The sequence below is a fragment of the Rana temporaria genome, chromosome 6, assembly GCF_905171775.1.
Source record: "Rana temporaria chromosome 6, aRanTem1.1, whole genome shotgun sequence".
In the NCBI taxonomy this organism is placed as follows: Eukaryota; Metazoa; Chordata; class Amphibia; order Anura; family Ranidae; genus Rana; species Rana temporaria.
This window is the reverse complement of record NC_053494.1, coordinates 222,455,364-222,474,642: the sequence shown is the minus strand read 5'-3', so window position 1 is coordinate 222,474,642 and position 19,279 is coordinate 222,455,364. Positions and strand designations below refer to the sequence as shown.

Here is a 19,279-nt window from a genome sequence, read left to right as displayed (position 1 = left end):
GAGAAGAGGAACGCAGGCGCCTCTAGGTTAGAACTGAAAAATGTTAAAGGGGTGGTTCCCCCTAAAACAAATTTCTAACAATACATTCGTAAGACTGCTTACACTGCGGGTAGGCTGGCTTTTGTTTTTTTAGTACATACCTCGATATCGCCGTTTCGTCCCTTGGCAGTGGGCGTTCCTAGTTGATTGACGTTCCTCGGACGGGCGCGTACGTGACGTCACGACTTTCCGAAAGAAGCCGAACGTCGCTGCGCAGGCGCCGTATAGAGCCGACTCTATACGGCGCCTGCGCAATGACGTTCGGCTTCTGCCGGAAAGTCGTGACGCGCAGTATGCGCCCGTCGGAGGAACGTCAATCAACTAGGAACGCCCACCGCCAAGGGACGAAACGGCGATATCGAGGTATGTACTAAAAAAACAAAACAAAAGCCAGCCTACCCGCAGTGTAACGGGTCTTACGAATGTATTGTTAGAAATTTGTTTTAGGGGGAACCACCCCTTTAATGAGATACAGGTGCATTATCCACTTACATGGAGGTTAACCGCTTCCCGCCCGGTCCATAGACCATTGACGTCCTGCAGGATTTCATGCCGGCGTGCGCCCGTGGGGGCGATCGGTGATGCGGAGGCTCTTTACCACGTGATCAGCCGTGTCCAATCACGGCTGATCACGATGTAAACAGGAAGAGCCGTTGATCGGCTCTTCCTCACTCATGTCTGACAGACGCGAGTAGAGGAGAGCCGATTGGCGGCTCCCCTGACAGGGGGGGTTCGCGCTGATTGTTTATCAGCACAGCCCCCCCCCCCCCTCGGATGCCAACACTGGGCCACCAGGGAGTGCCCCCCAGTTGCCAAATGGAGCAAAACAAAAAAAGCAAAAAAAAAACAATAAAACAAAAAAAATAAACACAATTAATGCCAATCAGTGCCCACAAATGGGCACTGACTGGCAACATGGGCACTGACTGTAATCATGCCCAGCAATGCCATCTGTGCCACCATTCAGTGTCCATCAGTGCCCATCTATGCCCAGTGCCCACCTATCAGTGCCCATCTGTGCCACCCATAAGTACCCATCAGTGCCACCCATGAGTGCCGCCTATGAGTGCCCATCAGTGCCGCCTATGAGTGCCCATCAGTGCTGCCTATGAATGCACATCAGTGCCCATCAGTGCCGCCTATCGGTGCCCATTAGTGCCGCCTATCGGTACCCATCAGTGCCACCTCATCGGTGCCCATCAGTGCCACCTCATCGGTGCCCATCAGTGCCACCTCATCGGTGCCCATAATTGAAGAAGAAAACTTACTTATTTACAAAAAAAATTAACAGAAAAAAATAAAAACTTAATTTTTTTCAAAAAATTTCATTGTTTTTTAGTTGTTGCGCAAAAAATAAAAATCGCAGAGATGATCAAATACCACCAAAAGAAAGCTCTATTTGTGGGAACAAAATGCTAACAATTTCATTTGTGTGCAGTGTAGCACGACCGCGCAATTGTCATTCAAATTGCGACAGCGATGAAAGCTGAAAATCAGCCTGGGCAGGAAGGTGCGTAAGTGCACCCCGGTATGGAAGGGGTTAACCGCTTGAGGACCGCCGCACGCCGATGTACGTCGAAAAAATGGCACGGCTGGGCTCTTAAAGGGGACGTACATGTACACCCATGTGCCCAGCCGTGCCATTTTGTCGACGTACATCGGCGTGCGGCGGTCCTCAAGCGGGGGGGGGGGGAGCCAGCGCGCTCGCGACCCTGTCCTCTTCTCAGTGACCAGATCGCCGCGAGAAATAACGGGGAGATGTTGGTGTAAAGAAACCTTCCCCGTGCTTCCTAGTGTGGCATGTCACTGATCGTCTGCTCCCTGTGTTAGGAAACGACGATCAGTGACGTCACACGCACAGCCACGCCCCCCCCCCCCCACAGTTAGAACGCACCCTTAGGGCAAACTTAACCCCTACAGCGCCACCTAGTGGTTAACCCCTTTCCTGCCAGTGTCATTTTCACAGTAATCAGTGCATTTTTATAGCTCTGCTCGCTGTGAAAATGACAATGGTCCCAAAACGGTGTCAAAAGTGTCCGATGTGTCCGCCACAATGTCGCAGTCACGAAAAAAATCGTTGATCGCCGCCATTACTAATAAAAAAAAATGCCATAACTCTATCCCCTATTTTGTAGACACTGTAACTTGTGCGCAAACCAATCAATAAACGCTTATTGCGATTTTTTTTTACCAAAAATAAGTAGAAGAATACGTATCGGCCTAAACTGAGGAAAAAAAAAACGTTTTTTATATATTTTTTTCGGGATATTTATTATAACAAAAAGTAAAAAAATATTGCTTTTTTTTTTCAAAATTGTCGCTCTATTTTTGTTTATAGCGCAAAAAAAATAAAAACCGCAGAGGCGATCAAATACCACCAAAAGAAATCTCTATTTGTGGGGAAAAAAGGACGCCGATTTTGTTTGGGAGCCGCGTCGCACGACCGCGCAATTGTCAGTTAAAGCGACGCAGTGCCGAATCGCAAAAAGGGGCCCGGTCCTTTACCTGCATAATGGTCCGGGGGGCTGAAGGGGTTAAGGAAGTAAGGCACAAGTCCATCCACGCCGGCGTGGCGTTCATTGCAAAGCGGCGTTCTGAACAGCTGATTTTCCTGCCTGTGGGGGGAGGAGCCATGGCCTGTTAGTGGGCCCTGAGGACAGGAGTTGAGAGCCTCTGATGCACACGCAGCGTACATACGCGCAGGGCCGATCCGAGGGCCAGAGGCGCCTGGGTGCAGAAATATTTCTGGCGCACATACATGGGCGTGGTCATCTTACTAACTCCTCCCCTTTACAAATGTTTCTATGGCAACGACTCCAACACAGAGATGCTCCCCTAAGAAGTCTTCATTAGTGTCCCTCATCAGAGTCCCCCCCAGCAGGTGTCCCCCATCAGAGCCCCCCCAGCAGGTGTCCCCCATCAGAGCCCCCCCCACAGCAGGTGTCCCCCATCAGAGCCCCCCACATCAGGTGTCCCCCATCAGAGCCCCCCACAGCAGGTGTCCCCCATCAGAGCCCCCCCCACAGCAGGTGTCCCCCATCAGAGTCCCCACAGCAGGTGTCCCCCATCAGAGCCCCCCCCCAGCAGGTGTCCCCCATCAGAGCCCCCCCCACAGCAGGTGTCCCCCATCAGAGCCCCCCAGCAGGTGTCCCCCATCAGAGCCCCCCCAGCAGGTGTCCCCCATCAGAGCCCCCCACAGCAGGTGTCCCCCATCAGAGCCCCCCACATCAGGTGTCCCCATAGATCATTACTTGTCCAATAGATCCCTGTAGCTCGGGCGCTCTGGGAGCAGAAGCACATTACAGGGGGCGGGGAATATGTGGCATCTTTGGTTACTTGGAGGGTGGCACTCGGAGAGCATTTCTGGGAATGTACGGGATGATTGGCAGAAGCTCTGGACACAGACAAGGAGGAGGGAGGAGAGCACTTTGGAGCTTCGCCCCCCCCCCCCCCCTCTGCGGCGCCTGGGTACCCTGCCTAGGATCGGCCCTGCATACGTGTGTTTGAGGCGCACACCCTAATGCACTAGGCCAGTGATGGTGAACCTCTGCGCCTCAGATGTTTTGAAACTACATTTCCCATGATGCTCCACCACACTGCAGAGTGCCTGAGCATCATGGGAAATGTAGTTTCAAAACATCTGAGGTGCCAAGGTTCCCCATCACTGCACTAGGCTGCGCACACCTATGCTTATCACCTTTGCACTGTGTGATGTCATCACTAGGGGACGCTGTTATTAGTCTGCTCTCTTGTATATTGCAGTGTGTGGAGGGAGGACTGAGCTCCATTGATGATTGGACAATAAAAACTCTGTTTCTGTGGTTTAGCTTTGCTGCGAGGCCTGTCGTGGATTTCCTTGTAGGTAAGTACCTAAGCACTTACCTCACCCGTGGGGCACAAATACCAACATTTCCAGAACATTTCCAGGGACACCTTTGATTTTTTTTTGGTTGCGCCTCCAGCAATCCATTGTAGGTGACTGACTTTAACCTCTTAGCGCCCTTTAAAAGGTTTATGACGCAGGGAGGCGGCTTAAGATCACACGACCGCCACGATTGGCTGTCACGGTGGTCACATGGTTTGAAAACTCCTCCCTGATCGCAATGAGCGATCGGAAGCTTTGTGGTAGGTGACGGAGCTGTGCTGGGAGCGCGCAGCATGGACGCTCCCCCCCCCGTCACACACAGGTGTACAGGCAGCAATTCCCGCAAATATGCGGCCCCTCAGCGGTCAGCGCAAAGGCTGCATTCACACCTAGGCGTGTTTACGCCCGACGCTCGTGCCGCTGGAGGGGCGAATTTACATTGATGTCTATGAGATGGTTCACGCCGAAACGCCGTACGACTGCCGCCTGAAAACAAGTCCCGGACCCTTTTTTTCAGGCGGCTTTCGGCGTTCCGCATAGACATCAATGTAAATGTTTTGTAAAAAAAAAGTTTACAAATTGCGGCAAAATACGCGATAGTGTGAATGCAGCCTCAGGGCCAGGCGCAGAGAGGACGCCTATTTTGTCTACGGCTGGCGCCAAGGTGTTAATTAGGGGCGGGCCATTTGTTTAAAATGGGCGTGGTTCTATAGAGGCGTGTCATTAACCTATCGTAAAAAAAAAAATAAGTTCACCTTTTGCAACATGTTACTGTAGCACCGCCCCCTGCACCCCCAACCCCTCCCCCATTGTGACAGTGAGTGGGGGGAGTTATGAACGGGACCGCCCAGATTTCTACCAATGAAACCTCAGAATTCAGGAGACACATTTTGGAGGTTTAATGACACTTTAGACCAGTGGCGGCCGGTGCTCCAAATTTTTTTTTGGGGGGCGCCAACAAACGAAAAAAAAACAAACAATTGCGGCCTCACTGTGCCCATCAATTTTCGCCGCTGTGCCCTGTAAAATGCCCCCTCCCGGCACTTACCTTTCTGGGGTCAGCCATCCTACTTCCACCGTCCCTCAATGTCTTCTCCGGCCCTCGATGTGGCTTCAGCCAATCAGGTTATGAGTAACCAGAACCGGTGAACCTGATTGGCTGAGACGCGTGTCAGTGTTAACCAGGAAACGCACCCCCCCGTGCTTCCGTGCTTCCCCAGGTTAACTATTTGGAAGCCAATTAGAGCCCTCAGGCTGTCATCGGAAAGCCTATCAGAGCCGCTGGCTTTAATAGACACTTCCACAGCCAACCAGCTGCCGTTATTCAGGGGGCCGGCCATCTGAATAGTGGGCGGCAGCGACGACAATACATAGATTCATGCAATGCACGAGAGAGGGGGCGGCGCTCCTGCGCCCTCTATGGACGCACCGCCACTGCTTTAGAGAATAACTAAAGATAATTAATGTTGGATGGAGGGGGGAGGGGCGAGACCCCTTGTCAGGTTCTGTGACCCCCCATTTGTCTCTATCATTGAAAATCCCACATGTTGTGTCCTCAGAACAGGAACTGAGGGGAAATCTTCCCATGGGGACACTAGTTCTGGTGACAACCAGGGATTTCCTCTCACTTCCTGTTTGTGGCGATGGGACAGGAAGTGAAGGGAAATCTCCCCAATGGGGACACTAGTTCTGGTGACACTCACTTCCTGTTTGTGGTGATGGGACAGGAAGTGAAGGGAAATCTCCCCAATGGGGACACTAGTTCTGGTGACACTCACTTCCTGTTTGTGGTGATGGGACAGGAAGTGAAGGGAAATCTCCCCAATGGGGACACTAGTTCTGGTGACGCTCACTTCCTGTTTGTGGCGATGGGACAGGAAGTGAAGGGAACCCACCCAGAAGGGGGCGGTGCCTATGCAGGAAGGGATTCAGAGGGGGTAATGACTATCCGGGGTCACACCCCACCTGCCCCTCCCCTCCCCCCTGGGGGTAAATCCCCCACCAGCCCCCCCCCCGTACAATGTACAGGAACTCCTGTGTGCATGCGTGGCGGGGGGTCCTCTCATTTATTGGTGGGACCGGCTCCAATCTTTATTATAAAATCCAGATTGTTTTTTTGTTATTAAAAGAGAAGATTGAATGAAAAGCCCCTCCCCCTCCCCCTGTCCTGACCCCCTCCCCCCTTGTCCTGACCCTGAGTGCAGCGATGGAGGGAGGAGCTCAGCAGACAAGGCACAATGTCCCCCCCCCCCCCCACAGTAGATCCGGCTGTGTTCCGCAGTACATTTTTCTGCCAATAGATGTCCTCAGTCTGATGCCAAGCATCATTCAACCTTCTTCCTATGAACCCAGATACTCCTGGACCTGCCCCCAGCATGTCATTTTGATCGCTCCTCCTATCAGCATGCTTCCTGTCATCGTGTGAACTGATTGGCTCATTCTCCCTCCCAGTCTGAGCTCTGCTGTACAGGGACTGTAAGAGGCTGATGCCAGGTAACCTTCAGGGCAGCCATCACAAATTTCGGGGCCCCTTACACAGCTTTATGCAGCCGTCACCCACTGCCCCAAAAGACAGGGTAAGTGCTGGGCAGACGGCGAGTGGGCCGGGGGCACACTCACACTGGCACAGTGGCAGGTATTGGGCACAGTCATTATGGGCACAGTGGCTGCGTTTGATGGGCACAGTGGGAGCGTTTGATGGGAACAGTGGGAGCGTTTGATGGGCACAGTGGGAGCGTTTGATGGGCACAGTGGCTGCGTTTGATGGGCACAGTGGCTGCGTTTGATGGGCACAGTGGCTGCGTTTGATGGGCACAGTGGGAGCGTTTGATGGGGCACAGTGGCTGCGTTTGATGGGGCACGGTGGGAGCGTGTTTGATGGGGCACAGTGGCTGCGTTTGATGGGCACAGTGGCTGTGTTTGATGGGCACAGTGGGAGTGCGTTTGATGGGCACAGTGGCTGTGTTTGATGGGCACAGTGGGAGCGTTTGATGGGCACAGTGGCTGCGTTTGATGGGCACAGTGGCTGCGTTTGATGGGCACAGTGGCTGGGTTTGATGGGCACAGTGGCTGGGTTTGATGGGCACAGTGGCTGGGTTTGATGGGCACAGTGGCTGCGTTTGATGGGCACAGTGGCTGCGTTTGATGGGCACAGTGGCTGCGTTTGATGGGGCACGGTGGGAGCGTGTTTGATGGGCACAGTGGCTGAGTTTGATGGGCACAGTGGCTGCGTTTGATGGGCACAGTGGCTGCGTTTGGGCACAGTGGCTGCGTTTGGGCACAGTGGCTGCGTTTGATGGGGCACGGTGGGAGCGTGTTTGATGGGCACAGTGGCTGTGTTTGATGGGGCACGGTGGGAGCGTGTTTGATGGGCACAGTTGGCTGCATTTGATGGGGCACAGTGGCTGCGTTTGATGGGCACAGTGGCTGCGTTTGATGGGCACAGTGGCTGCGTTTGATGGGCACAGTGGGAGTGTTTGATGGGCACAGTGGCTGCGTTTGATGGGCACAGTGGGAGTGTGTTTGATGGGCACAATGGCTGCGTTTGATGGGCACAGTGGCTGCGTTTGATGGGGCACAGTGGCTGCGTTTGATGGGGCACAGTGGCTGCGTTTGATGGGGCACAGTGGCTGCGTTTGATGGGGCACAGTGGCTGCGTTTGATGTTTTTTGTTTAAATTTTTTTTTTACTTGGTTTGCGCCCATTGGCCCCCCCCCCCCAATTTTTTTTAGCACCAGCCACCACTGATAATACGGTATATTACATGATGGGATCTGTGGCCGGAATCATTTCCAGGGACACTTTGCTGCTGCACAATGGCGGTTGGATGTAATGCTGCGCACAGAAATCGCGTCATGGCGGGTTTAGTGATAGAGAAGGGAACGGGTCATTTTATTTTGCATTTTGAACACTTCTGGGTCCATTTAAAGAATAAAAACAAAAATTACAAAGCCCCATTCATACATTTTAGTTCTGTGCAAATTGGGGAAAAAACAAATGTTCTTTTAGGCAATTTTTTTTCTTTTCTGAACAAATATTCTCATGGAGGTGAGGAGCACAGAGAATACACAGGTCCTCGTAAGAAGAGATACAATGTAACAATTCCAGAGAACGCTGGAGGGAAATAAATATAATCACTGGTTACAATAATTTGCTAGTTCTCTAGATACTGGCCCCCCCACCCTAAGTGAATGAATATGGGGTACATCGTACTCCTACCCATTCACCTGGAGGCAAAGCGTCAATAAAAATAAACACGACACAGGGTTTTAAAATAATTTATTAGTCAGCTCCGGGGGTCTTCTCCGCTCTCCGGGGGTCTTCTCCACTCTCTGGGGGTCTTCTTCCATCTTCTCCGCTCTCCGGGGGTCTTCTCCGCTCTCCGGGGGTCTTCTCTGCTCTCCGGGGGTCTTCTCCGCTCTCCGGGGGTCTTCTTCTATCTTCTCCGCTCTCCGGGGGTCTTCTCTGCTCTCCGGGGGTTTTCTTCTATCTTCTCCGCTCTCCGGGGGTCTTCTCCGCTCTTTGGGGGTCTTCTCCACTCTCTGGGGGTCTTCTTCCATCTTCTCCGCTCTCCGGGGGTCTTCTCCGCTCTCTGGGGGTCTTCTTCTATCTTCTCCGCTCTCCGGGGGTCTTCTCCGCTCTTTGGGGGTCTTCTCCACTCTCTGGGGGTCTTCTTCCATCTTCTCCGCTCTCCGGGGGTCTTCTCCGCTCTCTGGGGGTCTTCTTCTATCTTCTCCGCTCTCCGGGGGTCTTCTCTGCTCTCCGGGGGTTTTCTCCGCTCTCCGGGGGTCTTCTTCTATCTTCTCCGCTCTCCGGGGGTCTTCTCTGCTCTCCGGGGGTTTTCTTCTATCTTCTCCGCTCTCCGGGGGTCTTCTCCGCTCTCCGGGGGGTCTTCTCCGCTCTCTGGGGGTCTTCTCCACTCTCTGGGGGTCTTCTTCCATCTTCTCCGCTCTCCGGGGGTCTTCTCCGCTCTCCGGGGGTCTTCTTCTATCTTCTCCGCTCTCCGGGGGTCTTCTCTGCTCTCCGGGGGTCTTCTCCGCTCTCCGGGGGTCTTCTCCGCTCTCCGGGGGTCTTCTCCGCTCTCCGGGGGTCTTCTCCGCTCTCTGGGGGTCTTCTTCCATCTTCTCCGCTCTCTGGGGGTCTTCTCCGCTCTCTGGGGGTCTTCTTCTATCTTCTCCGCTCTCCGGGGGTCCTCTCCGGGGGTCTTCTTCTATCTTCTCCGCTCTCCGGGGGTCTTCTCTGCTCTCCGGGGGTTTTCTTCTATCTTCTCCGCTCTCCGGGGGTCTTCTCCGCTCTCCGGGGGTCTTCTCCGCTCTTTGGGGGTCTTCTCCACTCTCTGGGGGTCTTCTTCCATCTTCTCCGCTCTCCGGGGGTCTTCTCCGATCTCCGGGGGTCTTCTTCTATCTTCTCCGCTCTCCGGGGGTCTTCTCTGCTCTCCGGGGGTTTTCTCCGCTCTCCGGGGGTCTTCTTCTATCTTCTCCGCTCTCCGGGGGTCTTCTCCGCTCTCTGGGGGTCTTCTTCCATCTCCTCCGCTCTCCAGGGGTCTTCTCCGCTCTCTGGGGGTCTTCTCCGCTCTCTGGGGGTCTTCTTCTATCTTCTCCGCTCTCCGGGGGTCTTCTCTGCTCTCCGGGGGTCTTCTCTGCTCTCCGGGGGTCTTCTCCGCTCTCCGGGGGTCTTCTTCCATCTTCTCCGCTCTCCGGGGGTCTTCTTCCATCTTCTCCGCTCTCCGGGGGTCTTCTCCGCTCTGACGGCAAGGGTTGTCGGGAAGAGGCCCTGTCCTTATCAACATGGGGACAGGGTGCTCTGGGGTGGGGGGGCCGCAGTGCGCCCCCTTGCCCCAGAGCACCCCCCCCATGTTGAGCGCATGCGGCCCGGTACAGCTCAGGGGGGGGGGGGCGCTCGCTCGTCCCCACTCCTTTCCTGGCCGGCCGGGCGGCATGCTTTGGATACGGGTCTGGTATGGATTGTAGGGGGACCCCCACGCCAGTTTTTCGGCATAGGGGGGGTTCTCCTTACAACCCATACCAGACCTAAGGGCCTGGTATGCCCCTGGGGGGGGGAACCCATGCCGTTTTTTTTGTTTAAAATTTGGCGTGGAGTTCTCCCTCTCATGATTCATACCAAATGCTGCGGCTAGAATTGGCGGGAATCCAAGTCGGATCCCCGTCGCTTCTATGACGCGCTCGCTAGAATGTGCTCTTCCTATTCCAGTGAGTGCGAGATGTCGGCACCCTGTCGCCGCGAATCAGCGCGATGCCATCGTGCTGGAAACACATTCTCGGCGACAGGAACAGTGTGTGTAGACATTGAGGTCCATCCTCCTCTCTGCCGCACATTCTGTGTGTTCTGTGGGCAGCGAGAGGTTAAATGTGGTAACAAAACACAACAGGATGATATGAAAACGTTGAACTTGTTTATTATTATTATGAATGTAATATTTATAACACAGGATGCACAGGACTCGGGGGGGGGGGGGGGGGGGGGGGGGGACTTCAGACTGTCCCTGGAATTTGGGGACAGTGGCAGCTCCTGTCATTCCCCTCCTCCGGTCACCTGACAGCTCAGCACATTTCTCAGATGTCACCTCCAGGCTCCCTCCCCCCTCCCCCATCGCTATTATGTTACAGAATGTCAGAAAATAACATTTTACTTCCTCATCTGAGTCATGTGATTCCCTCCAATCCCCAAACCTGACACAATGTCCCCAGAAACCCAATATTAAACTCATTGTGAGGATTAGAGTGTCAGCTCCTGTGCTCAGCCCTGCCCCCGGTTTGTATCTCCTGCAGAGCCCAGAAGCGGCGGTGGTCGGTGATCGGTGATCGGTGGAGACTTTTCTCGGAGTGGGAAGGGATTTCCCAGAAGAGGAGGAGAGACTGAAAACTGAGAAAACGAAAGTGAAAGTCAGACGAGAGCCATTTTCTGCCTCACACCCAACACATCGTCATGTCACCGACATAGACCGTCACCTTCCAGAGCAACACACAGAATGGGGGACACAACTTACCGATATCCCGTACTACTTCAGTGGGATCAGGGGCCCAAAGAGCTGAAAAAAGTGAAGAATAAAATTCACAAATATTTCCAAAGTCCAAAAGAATCCAGCGGAGGAGACTGTGAAATTCCTGAAACTGACTGCAGCCGAGGATACATCCTCATATACTTCAAGGAGGAGAAAGGTAGGTACTGGGGGAGGGGCTACTCCTATTCTATAGGTACTGAGGACTGGAGGGGGATCCTCATACACTACAAGGAGGAGGGAGGTAAGTACTGAGGACTGGAGGGGGATCCTCATACACTACAGGGAGGGAGGTAAGTACTGAGGACTGGAGGGGATCCTCATACACTACAAGGAGGAGGGAGGTAAGTACTGAGGACTGGGGGGATCCTCATACACTACAAGGAGGAGGGAGGTAAGTACTGAGGACTGGAGGGGATCCTCATACACTACAAGGAGGAGGGAGGTAAGTACTGAGGACTGGAGGGGATCCTCATACACTACAAGGAGGAGGGAGGTAAGTACTGAGGACTGGAGGGGATCCTCATACACTACAAGGAGGAGGGAGGTAAGTACTGAGGACTGGAGGGGGATCCTCATACACTACAAGGAGGAGGGAGGTAAGTACTGAGGACTGGAGGGGGATCCTCATACACTACAGGGAGGAGGGAGGTAAGTACTGAGGACTTGAGGGGATCCTCATACACTACAAGGAGGAGGGAGGTAAGTACTGAGGACTTGAGGGGATCCTCATACACTACAAGGAGGAGGGAGGTAAGTACTGAGGACCGGAGGGGGATCCTCATACACTACAAGGAGGTGGGAGGTAAGTACTGAGGACTGGAGGAGATCCTCATACACTACAAGGAGGAGGGAGGTAAGTACTGAGGACTGGAGGGGGATCCTCATACACTACAGGGAGGAGGGAGGTAAGTACTGAGGACTGGAGGGGGATCCTCATACACTACAAGGAGAAGGGAGGTAAGTACTGAGGACTGGAGGAGATCCTCATACACTACAGGGAGGAGGGAGGTAAGTACTGAGGACTGGAGGGGATCCTCATACACTACAAGGAGGAGGGAGGTAAATACTGAGGACTGGAGGGGATCCTCATACACTACAAGGAGGAGGGAGGTAAGTACTGAGGACTGGAGGGGGATCCTCATACACTACAAAGAGGAGGGAGGTAAGTACTGAGGACTGGAGGGGGATCCTCATACACTACAAGGAGGAGGGAGGTAAGTACTGAGGACTGGAGGGAGATCCTCATACACTACAAGGAGGAGGGAGGTAAGTACTGAGGACTGGAGGGAGATCCTCATACACTACAAGGAGGAGGGAGGTAAGTACTGAGGACTGGAGGGGGATCCTCATACACTACAAGGAGGAGGGAGGTAAGTACTGAGGACTGGAGGGGATCCTCATACACTACAAGGAGGAGGGAGGTAAGTACTGAGGACTGGAGGGGATCCTTATACACTACAAGGAGGAGGGAGGTAAGTACTGAGGACTGGAGGGAGATCCTCATACACTACAAGGAGGAGGGAGGTAAGTACTGAGGACTGGAGGGAGATCCACATACACTACAAGGAGGAGGGAGGTAAGTACTGAGGACTGGAGGGGATCCTCATACACTACAAGGAGGAGGGAGGTGAGGACTGAGGACTGGAGGGGGATCCTCATACACTACAAGGAGGAGGGAGGTAAGTACTGAGGACTGGAGGGGATCCTCATACACTACAAGGAGGAGGGAGGTAAGTACTGAGGACTGGAGGGGATCCTCATACACTACAAGGAGGAGGGAGGTAAGTACTGAGGACTGGAGGGTGATCCTCATACATTACATTGGAAATCCTCGGTCATGTAATAATAAGGAATGTGTATATACTGTAGATATTAAAACAGATCTAAAATATCAATTTATAAAAAAATAATAAAAACTTGGATACATTGTAGATTTCCTGGAGAGATATTTCAATATTTACTTTCCATTTTTTCTCACAGCTCAGCAAAGGGTTCTACAGAAAAATCCTCATCAAGTTCCATTAGAAAAAGCGGGGACATTATTGGTGAACGTCTTTCCAGACGCAGAAAGCGCACAGAGAATGGGCAATCCTTTCTCCTCATCGGCCGCTTCAAATGTAAGTTTCACTTCTCTTGTTACTAATGAGATCAAACCTTTTGCGTTCTCAGCTCAGTGTTGGGGGGGGGGGGGGGGTGCTCTGATTTCTCCATCTTGTAGTGGATGAATATGGAAAATTTTTGGAATTAAAAGATGAAGGATAAAATGAAACTCCTCCAAGGTAAGGTGAACCGGGGGACCTTGAGGCCTAAAGATAAGGTGACCAGATTTTTAAAGTGAAATCCGGGGACATATTTTTTCTTTACTAGTAATGGCGGCAATCAGCGACTCTCTGCCCGTCAACGCCCACCTCACAGCCTCTCAAGTCTTACTCTTCAGGCCCCGGCTACTACTGGATGGGGAGCGGAGGAAGATCACTCCGCCAGGGAAGGCAAGGAGATAGGAAGGTGGCTGGCCGGGATTTGAGCCAAGGCAGAAGAACATGCGAGCGAAACTGAAGAAATATTCCCTCCGCTCCGACCAGCACATGATCATCAGAAAGGGGCACAGATAATGGAAAAAATACACCCCTCCTATGCTAGTAGGCACGGCGGAGCAGGGGGGGTGTAATTCTAATTTCTTTATTTTAATTCCGCATTGACTGTCTTTGAAATTGCCCCTGCCCCCTATTGAATCCAATCTGGGGACAAAACCAGGGACAGACTTGGTCCGGGGACAGTGTCCTCAATCAGGGGACTGTCCCCTGAAACTGGGGATGTCTGGTCACCCTACCTAAAGGTGACCTCCAGAGTCAGGGAGAGATGACATCCCTCAATGTAGAGCGGGTTACAAGGCACGGTGGGTGTAATGCAGTGTTTCTCAATTCCAGTCCTCAGGCCCCCCCAACAGGTCAGGTTTTCAGGATTTCCATTATTTTGCACAGGTGATTTGATCAGTTTCACTGCCTTAGTAATCACCACAGCCTTTTCATCTGAGGGAAATCCTGAAAACCTGACCTGTTGGGGGGGCCTGAGGACTGGAATTGAGAAACACTGGTGTAATGCAAGATGAAATGATGGGAGCCAGACACTTTTTGAATGCAAAGAGATTTATTATTTCTTAAACAGAATGGTGGGAGGGAGGGTTAGGGCCAGGATACCCTTAGGGCTCTTTCACACGGAGCGGCTCCGTAATTGATCCGCTCCGTTAGCCCGTTTGGCTCAGCGGAGATTCCTCCGTAATCCCCGCTGAGCTGTCGGCGGACAGGGCGGTCCCCGCACACTGTGCAGAGACCGCCCTGTCTCTCCTCCCCTCTCCCCTATGGGGAATCGGATGAATACGGACCGTGTGTCTGTATTCATCCGATCCGTTCCGCCGGACGGAAGAAAAATAGGGTTTTCTTCCGTCCGCAAAAGCGGATGGTTGCGGACGTTAGCGGATGGTTGCGGACTTTAGCGGATGCATCATCCGCTAACGTCTGCAATCCCATAGGGAACAATTACAAGTCCGTAAACGGACTTGTAATAAACGGACCGCTTGTCCATATGTGTGAAAGAGCCCTTAGACAGATGCAACGTTAATTAGCAGACTCCAAGACTTCTATAGGTAGACAGCTATACAGGTGAATGGCCTCCAGCCGGACACCACTTCTGTATAGGTAGGACCGCTGTCTCCTATGGCAACAATCTTGTAGCTGTTACTAACGTTAATGGTATCCAATTATCTGCAACACGAACAGTTCTCTTTATCCTCACACTCACTCAGCGAGCTCCCGGTCTCTCTCACTAGACTTCAGATCCACTCGCCACTGGATCCCCTGAGCTCTTCCACTTCTAGCACTCAGTATCTTCCTCAAGCATCACCCCCGCTTCCCTGCTGGGTCTCTGGCTTGCCACTCACAGATACTCAAGCGTCAACCCTGTTGACACATTGGGTCCCTGACTTGGCACTCCATAAGAGTCACCTCCGCTGTCCCACTGGGTCCCTGATTTGGCACTTGCTGAAGTTTTTTCCAACTTCTTCACAGTCCCCGGCTGGCGAAGTCTGCTCTGGTACTGGCCTCAGCTCACTCACAATGGTCTCACAACGGTAGAAAGGTGGATGGTCCCTTTATGGCGACAGCTTCCCCCCTACTTCCGACTACGACTGGTTCCCCCGGCCGCAGAACCATTACTTCTGGCTGGACTACAAGCCCACAGTCCCAACCCTCCGCTGTGCTCTTGCTTCTGGATAGTCCCTCAGACATATAAAAAAGAGCAAATAATATATTGCGCCAACCAAAAAAGTATATATATAGAGCTGCCGACACAACAATGAGACAATATTGTGAACAAACGTGAAATATATAGTGTGGCGCTGGTGAAGATGTTCACATCCACAAAATAGTAATTAGTGAAAAATCAAATAAATGATACTCAAAATGTGCAAAAGGAGTATACTGTGTGAAGTGTGGTCACTACATACCCAAGAAGTATGTCCAAAAGAGACTCAAAATTTCAAGTCCTGAGCTACTAGCCAGGCCTCAAAGGTTACTCGCCAAATAAATGTAACAGCAACCTCGCCCAAACATCAGGGTGCTACATCCCAGAGGAACAGAGCGACACAATGAGAGACACAGACAGTACTGCCTGCCGAATAATGACAGTGGAAATGTTTTTTTACACTAGATGGAGCAATGGATATGTATACCCCATCTGATGGCCCCCAGTGCAGGAAACACATTGAGATTGGAGGGCCCTATATATAGGACAGGAGAGGGAGATCACGTGACCGCCCGGCGCTGCCTTTCTTCGATGTTTGTATTACAGACGGAGGGTCCGAGATCTCCCTCTGACATCTGCCGGGCGGCTAAGTGATTTCCCTCTGTAATACAAACATCGGAGGAAGACGGCGCCGGGCGGCTACGTGATTTCCCTCTGTAATACAAACATCGGAGGAAGACGGCGCCGGGCGGCTACGTGATTTCCCTCTGTAATACAAACATCGGAGGAAGACGGCGCCGGGCGGCTACGTGATTTCCCTCTGTAATACAAACATCGGAGGAAGACAGCGCCGGGCGGCTACGTGATTTCCCTCTGTAATACAAACATCGGAGGAAGACGGCGCCGGGCGGCTACGTGATTTCCCTCTGTAATACAAACATCGGAGGAAGACGGCGCCGGGCGGCTACGTGATTTCCCTCTGTAATACAAACATCGGAGGAAGACGGCGCCGGGCGGCTACGTGATTTCCCTCTGTAATACAAACATCGGAGGAAGACGGCGCCGGGCGGCTACGTGATTTCCCTCTGTAATACAAACATCGGAGGAAGACGGCGCCGGGCGGCTACGTGATTTCCCTCTGTAATACAAACATCGGAGGAAGACGGCGCCGGGCGGCTACGTGATTTCCCTCTGTAATACAAACATCGGAGGAAGACAGCGCCGGGCGGCTACGTGATTTCCCTCTGTAATACAAACATCGGAGGAAGACGGCGCCGGGCGGCTACGTGATTTCCCTCTGTAATACAAACATCGGAGGAAGACGGCGCCGGGCGGCTACGTGATTTCCCTCTGTAATACAAACATCGGAGGAAGACGGCGCCGGGCGGCTACGTGATTTCCCTCTGTAATACAAACATCGGAGGAAGACGGCGCCGGGCGGCTACGTGATTTCCCTCTGTAATACAAACATCGGAGGAAGACGGCGCCGGGCGGCTACGTGATTTCCCTCTGTAATGCAAACATCGGAGGAAGACGGCGCCGGGCGGCTACGTGATTTCCCTCTGTAATGCAAACATCGGAGGAAGACGGCGCCGGGCGGCTACGTGATTTCCCTCTGTAATACAAACATCGGAGGAAGACGTCGCCGGGCGGCTACGTGATTTCCCTCTGTAATGCAAACATCGGAGGAAGACGGCACCAGGTGATCACGTGATTTCCCTCTGTAAAACAAACATCGGAGGAAGACGGCACCGGGTGGCCACGTGATTTTCCTCTGTAATACAAACATCGGAGGAAGAAAGCACCGGCAGCCACGTGATTTCCCTCTGTAATACAAACATCGGAGGAAGACGGCGCCGGGCGGCCACGTGATTTCCCTCTGTAATACAAACATTGGAGAAAGACAGCGCCGGGGCGGCCACGTGATTTCCCTCTGTAATACAAACATCGGAGGAAGACGGCACCGGCAGCCACGTGATTTCCCTCTGTAATACAAACATTGGAGAAAGACAGCGCCAGGGCGGCCACATGATTTCCCTCTGTAATACAAACATTGGAGGAAGACGGTGCCGGGGCGGCCACGTGATTTCCCTCTGTAATACAAACATCGGAGGAAGACGGCGCCGGGCGGCCACGTGCTTTCCCTCTGTAATACAAACATTGGAGAAAGACAGCGCCGGGGCGGCCACGTGATTTCCCTCTGTAATACAAACATCAGAGGAAGACGGCACCGGCAGCCACGTGATTTCCCTCTGTAATACAAACATTGGAGAAAGACAGCGCCGGGGCGGCCACATGATTTCCCTCTGTAATACAAACATCGGAGGAAGACGGCGCCGGGCGGCCACGTGATTTCCCTCTGTAATACAAACATTGGAGAAAGACAGCGCCGGGGCGGCCACGTGATTTCCCTCTGTAATACAAACATCGGAGGAAGACGGCACCGGCAGCCACGTGATTTCCCTCTGTAATACAAACATTGGAGAAAGACAGCGCCAGGGCGGCCACATGATTTCCCTCTGTAATACAAACATTGGAGGAAGACGGTGCCGGGGCGGCCACGTGATTTCCCTCTGTAATACAAACATCGGAGGAAGACGGCGCCGGGCGGCCACGTGCTTTCCCTCTGTAATACAAACATTGGAGAAAGACAGCGCCGGGGCGGCCACGTGATTTCCCTCTGTAATACAAACATCAGAGGAAGACGGCACCGGCAGCCACGTGATTTCCCTCTGTAATACAAACATTGGAGAAAGACAGCGCCGGGGCGGCCACATGATTTCCCTCTGTAATACAAACATCGGAGGAAGACGGCGCCGGGCAGCCACGTGCTTTCCCTCTGTAATACAAACATCGGAGGAAGAAAGCACCGGCAGCCACGTGATTTCCCTCTGTAATACAAACATCAGAGGAAGACGGCACCGGCAGCCACGTGATTTCCCTCTGTAATACAAACATTGGAGAAAGACAGCGCCGGGGCGGCCACATGATTTCCCTCTGTAATACAAACATCGGAGGAAGAAAGCACCGGCAGCCACGTGATTTCCCTCTGTAAAATAAACATCGGAGGAAGACGGCACCGGGCGGCCACGTGATTTCCCTCTGTAATACAAACATTGGAGGAAGACGGTGCCGGGGGCGGCCACGTGATTTCCCTCTGTAATACAAACATCGGAGGAAGACGTCGCCGGGCGGTCACGTGACCGCTGATTGGAGATAAGAAAAACATTATTTTCGACAAGAATTTTAGAAAATGGCATTTAGTGTATATACAACATGTAATCCTAGCAGAGGGGCTGGCAGTGATTGGGAGCAGTAATGTGTGCACTGCCCGGAACTGTGATAGAAGGGGAGGGGGGCGGCTCACACATGGAGCTGACAGGCAGGGAGGGGGGAGGAGGAGAGCAGAGAGGAGAGCTGCGGATGACGGAGGCACGTAAACTGACCACAGTGTTAGGGCTCAGCAGCCCTGATGAACCATGGTCAGTTTACACAGGGGAGAGCAGAAACAAACAGAATCAACCAGGTATTACAGGTGTTACAGCACTGTGCTGTATAACATGCTTAACCACTTCAGCCCCGGAAGAATTGGCTGCCCAATGACCGGGCCATTTTTCTGTGATTCGGTCCTGCGTCGCTTTAACTGAGGTCATGCAAGGTGGCACCCAAACAAAATTGGCGTCCTTTTTCCCCACAAATACAGCTTTCTTTTGGTGGTATTTGATCTCCTCTGCGGTTTTTATTTTTTGCGCTATAAACATAAATAGAGCGACAATTTTGAAAAATTAAGCTTTTTGCTATAATAAATATCCCCAAAAAATATATATAAAAAAACATTTTTTCCCCCTCAGTTTAGGCCGATACGTATTCTTCTACATATTTTTGGTAATAAAAATCGCAATAAGCGTTTGTTAATTGGTTTGAGCAAAAGTTATAACGTCTACAAAATAGGGGATAGTTACTTTTATGGCATTTTTATTAATATTTTTTTTTTACTAGTAATGGCGGCGATCAGCATTTTTTTACATTATGGTGGACACAAATTTTGGGACCATTGTCATTTATACAGCGATCAGTGCTATAAAAATGCACTGATTACTCTAAAAATTACACTG

General features: G+C 52.3%; 2 protein-coding genes across 3 annotated transcripts in view; both read left to right on the top strand.

Moving 5' to 3' along the window:
- The window catches only part of LOC120944301 (protein mono-ADP-ribosyltransferase PARP14-like), a 575,277-nt gene that overhangs the window by 262,659 nt on the left and 293,339 nt on the right, over positions 1–19,279 (top strand). The window lies entirely within an intron of this gene.
- LOC120944304 (E3 ubiquitin-protein ligase DTX3L-like) overlaps positions 3,792–19,279 on the top strand; it is a 73,900-nt gene continuing 58,412 nt past the window's right edge. The window contains exons 1-3 of one of the 2 annotated variants that reach the window (XM_040358338.1): positions 3,792–3,901; positions 10,693–11,082; positions 12,906–13,042. In XM_040358338.1, coding sequence (XP_040214272.1) covers positions 10,893–11,082; positions 12,906–13,042 — 327 coding nt within the window. In that variant the 5' untranslated portion in view covers positions 3,792–3,901; positions 10,693–10,892. Of the gene's footprint in view, positions 3,902–10,559; positions 11,083–12,905; positions 13,043–19,279 lie in introns of those variants that run through there. The other variant, XM_040358337.1, reaches the window with a different exon arrangement.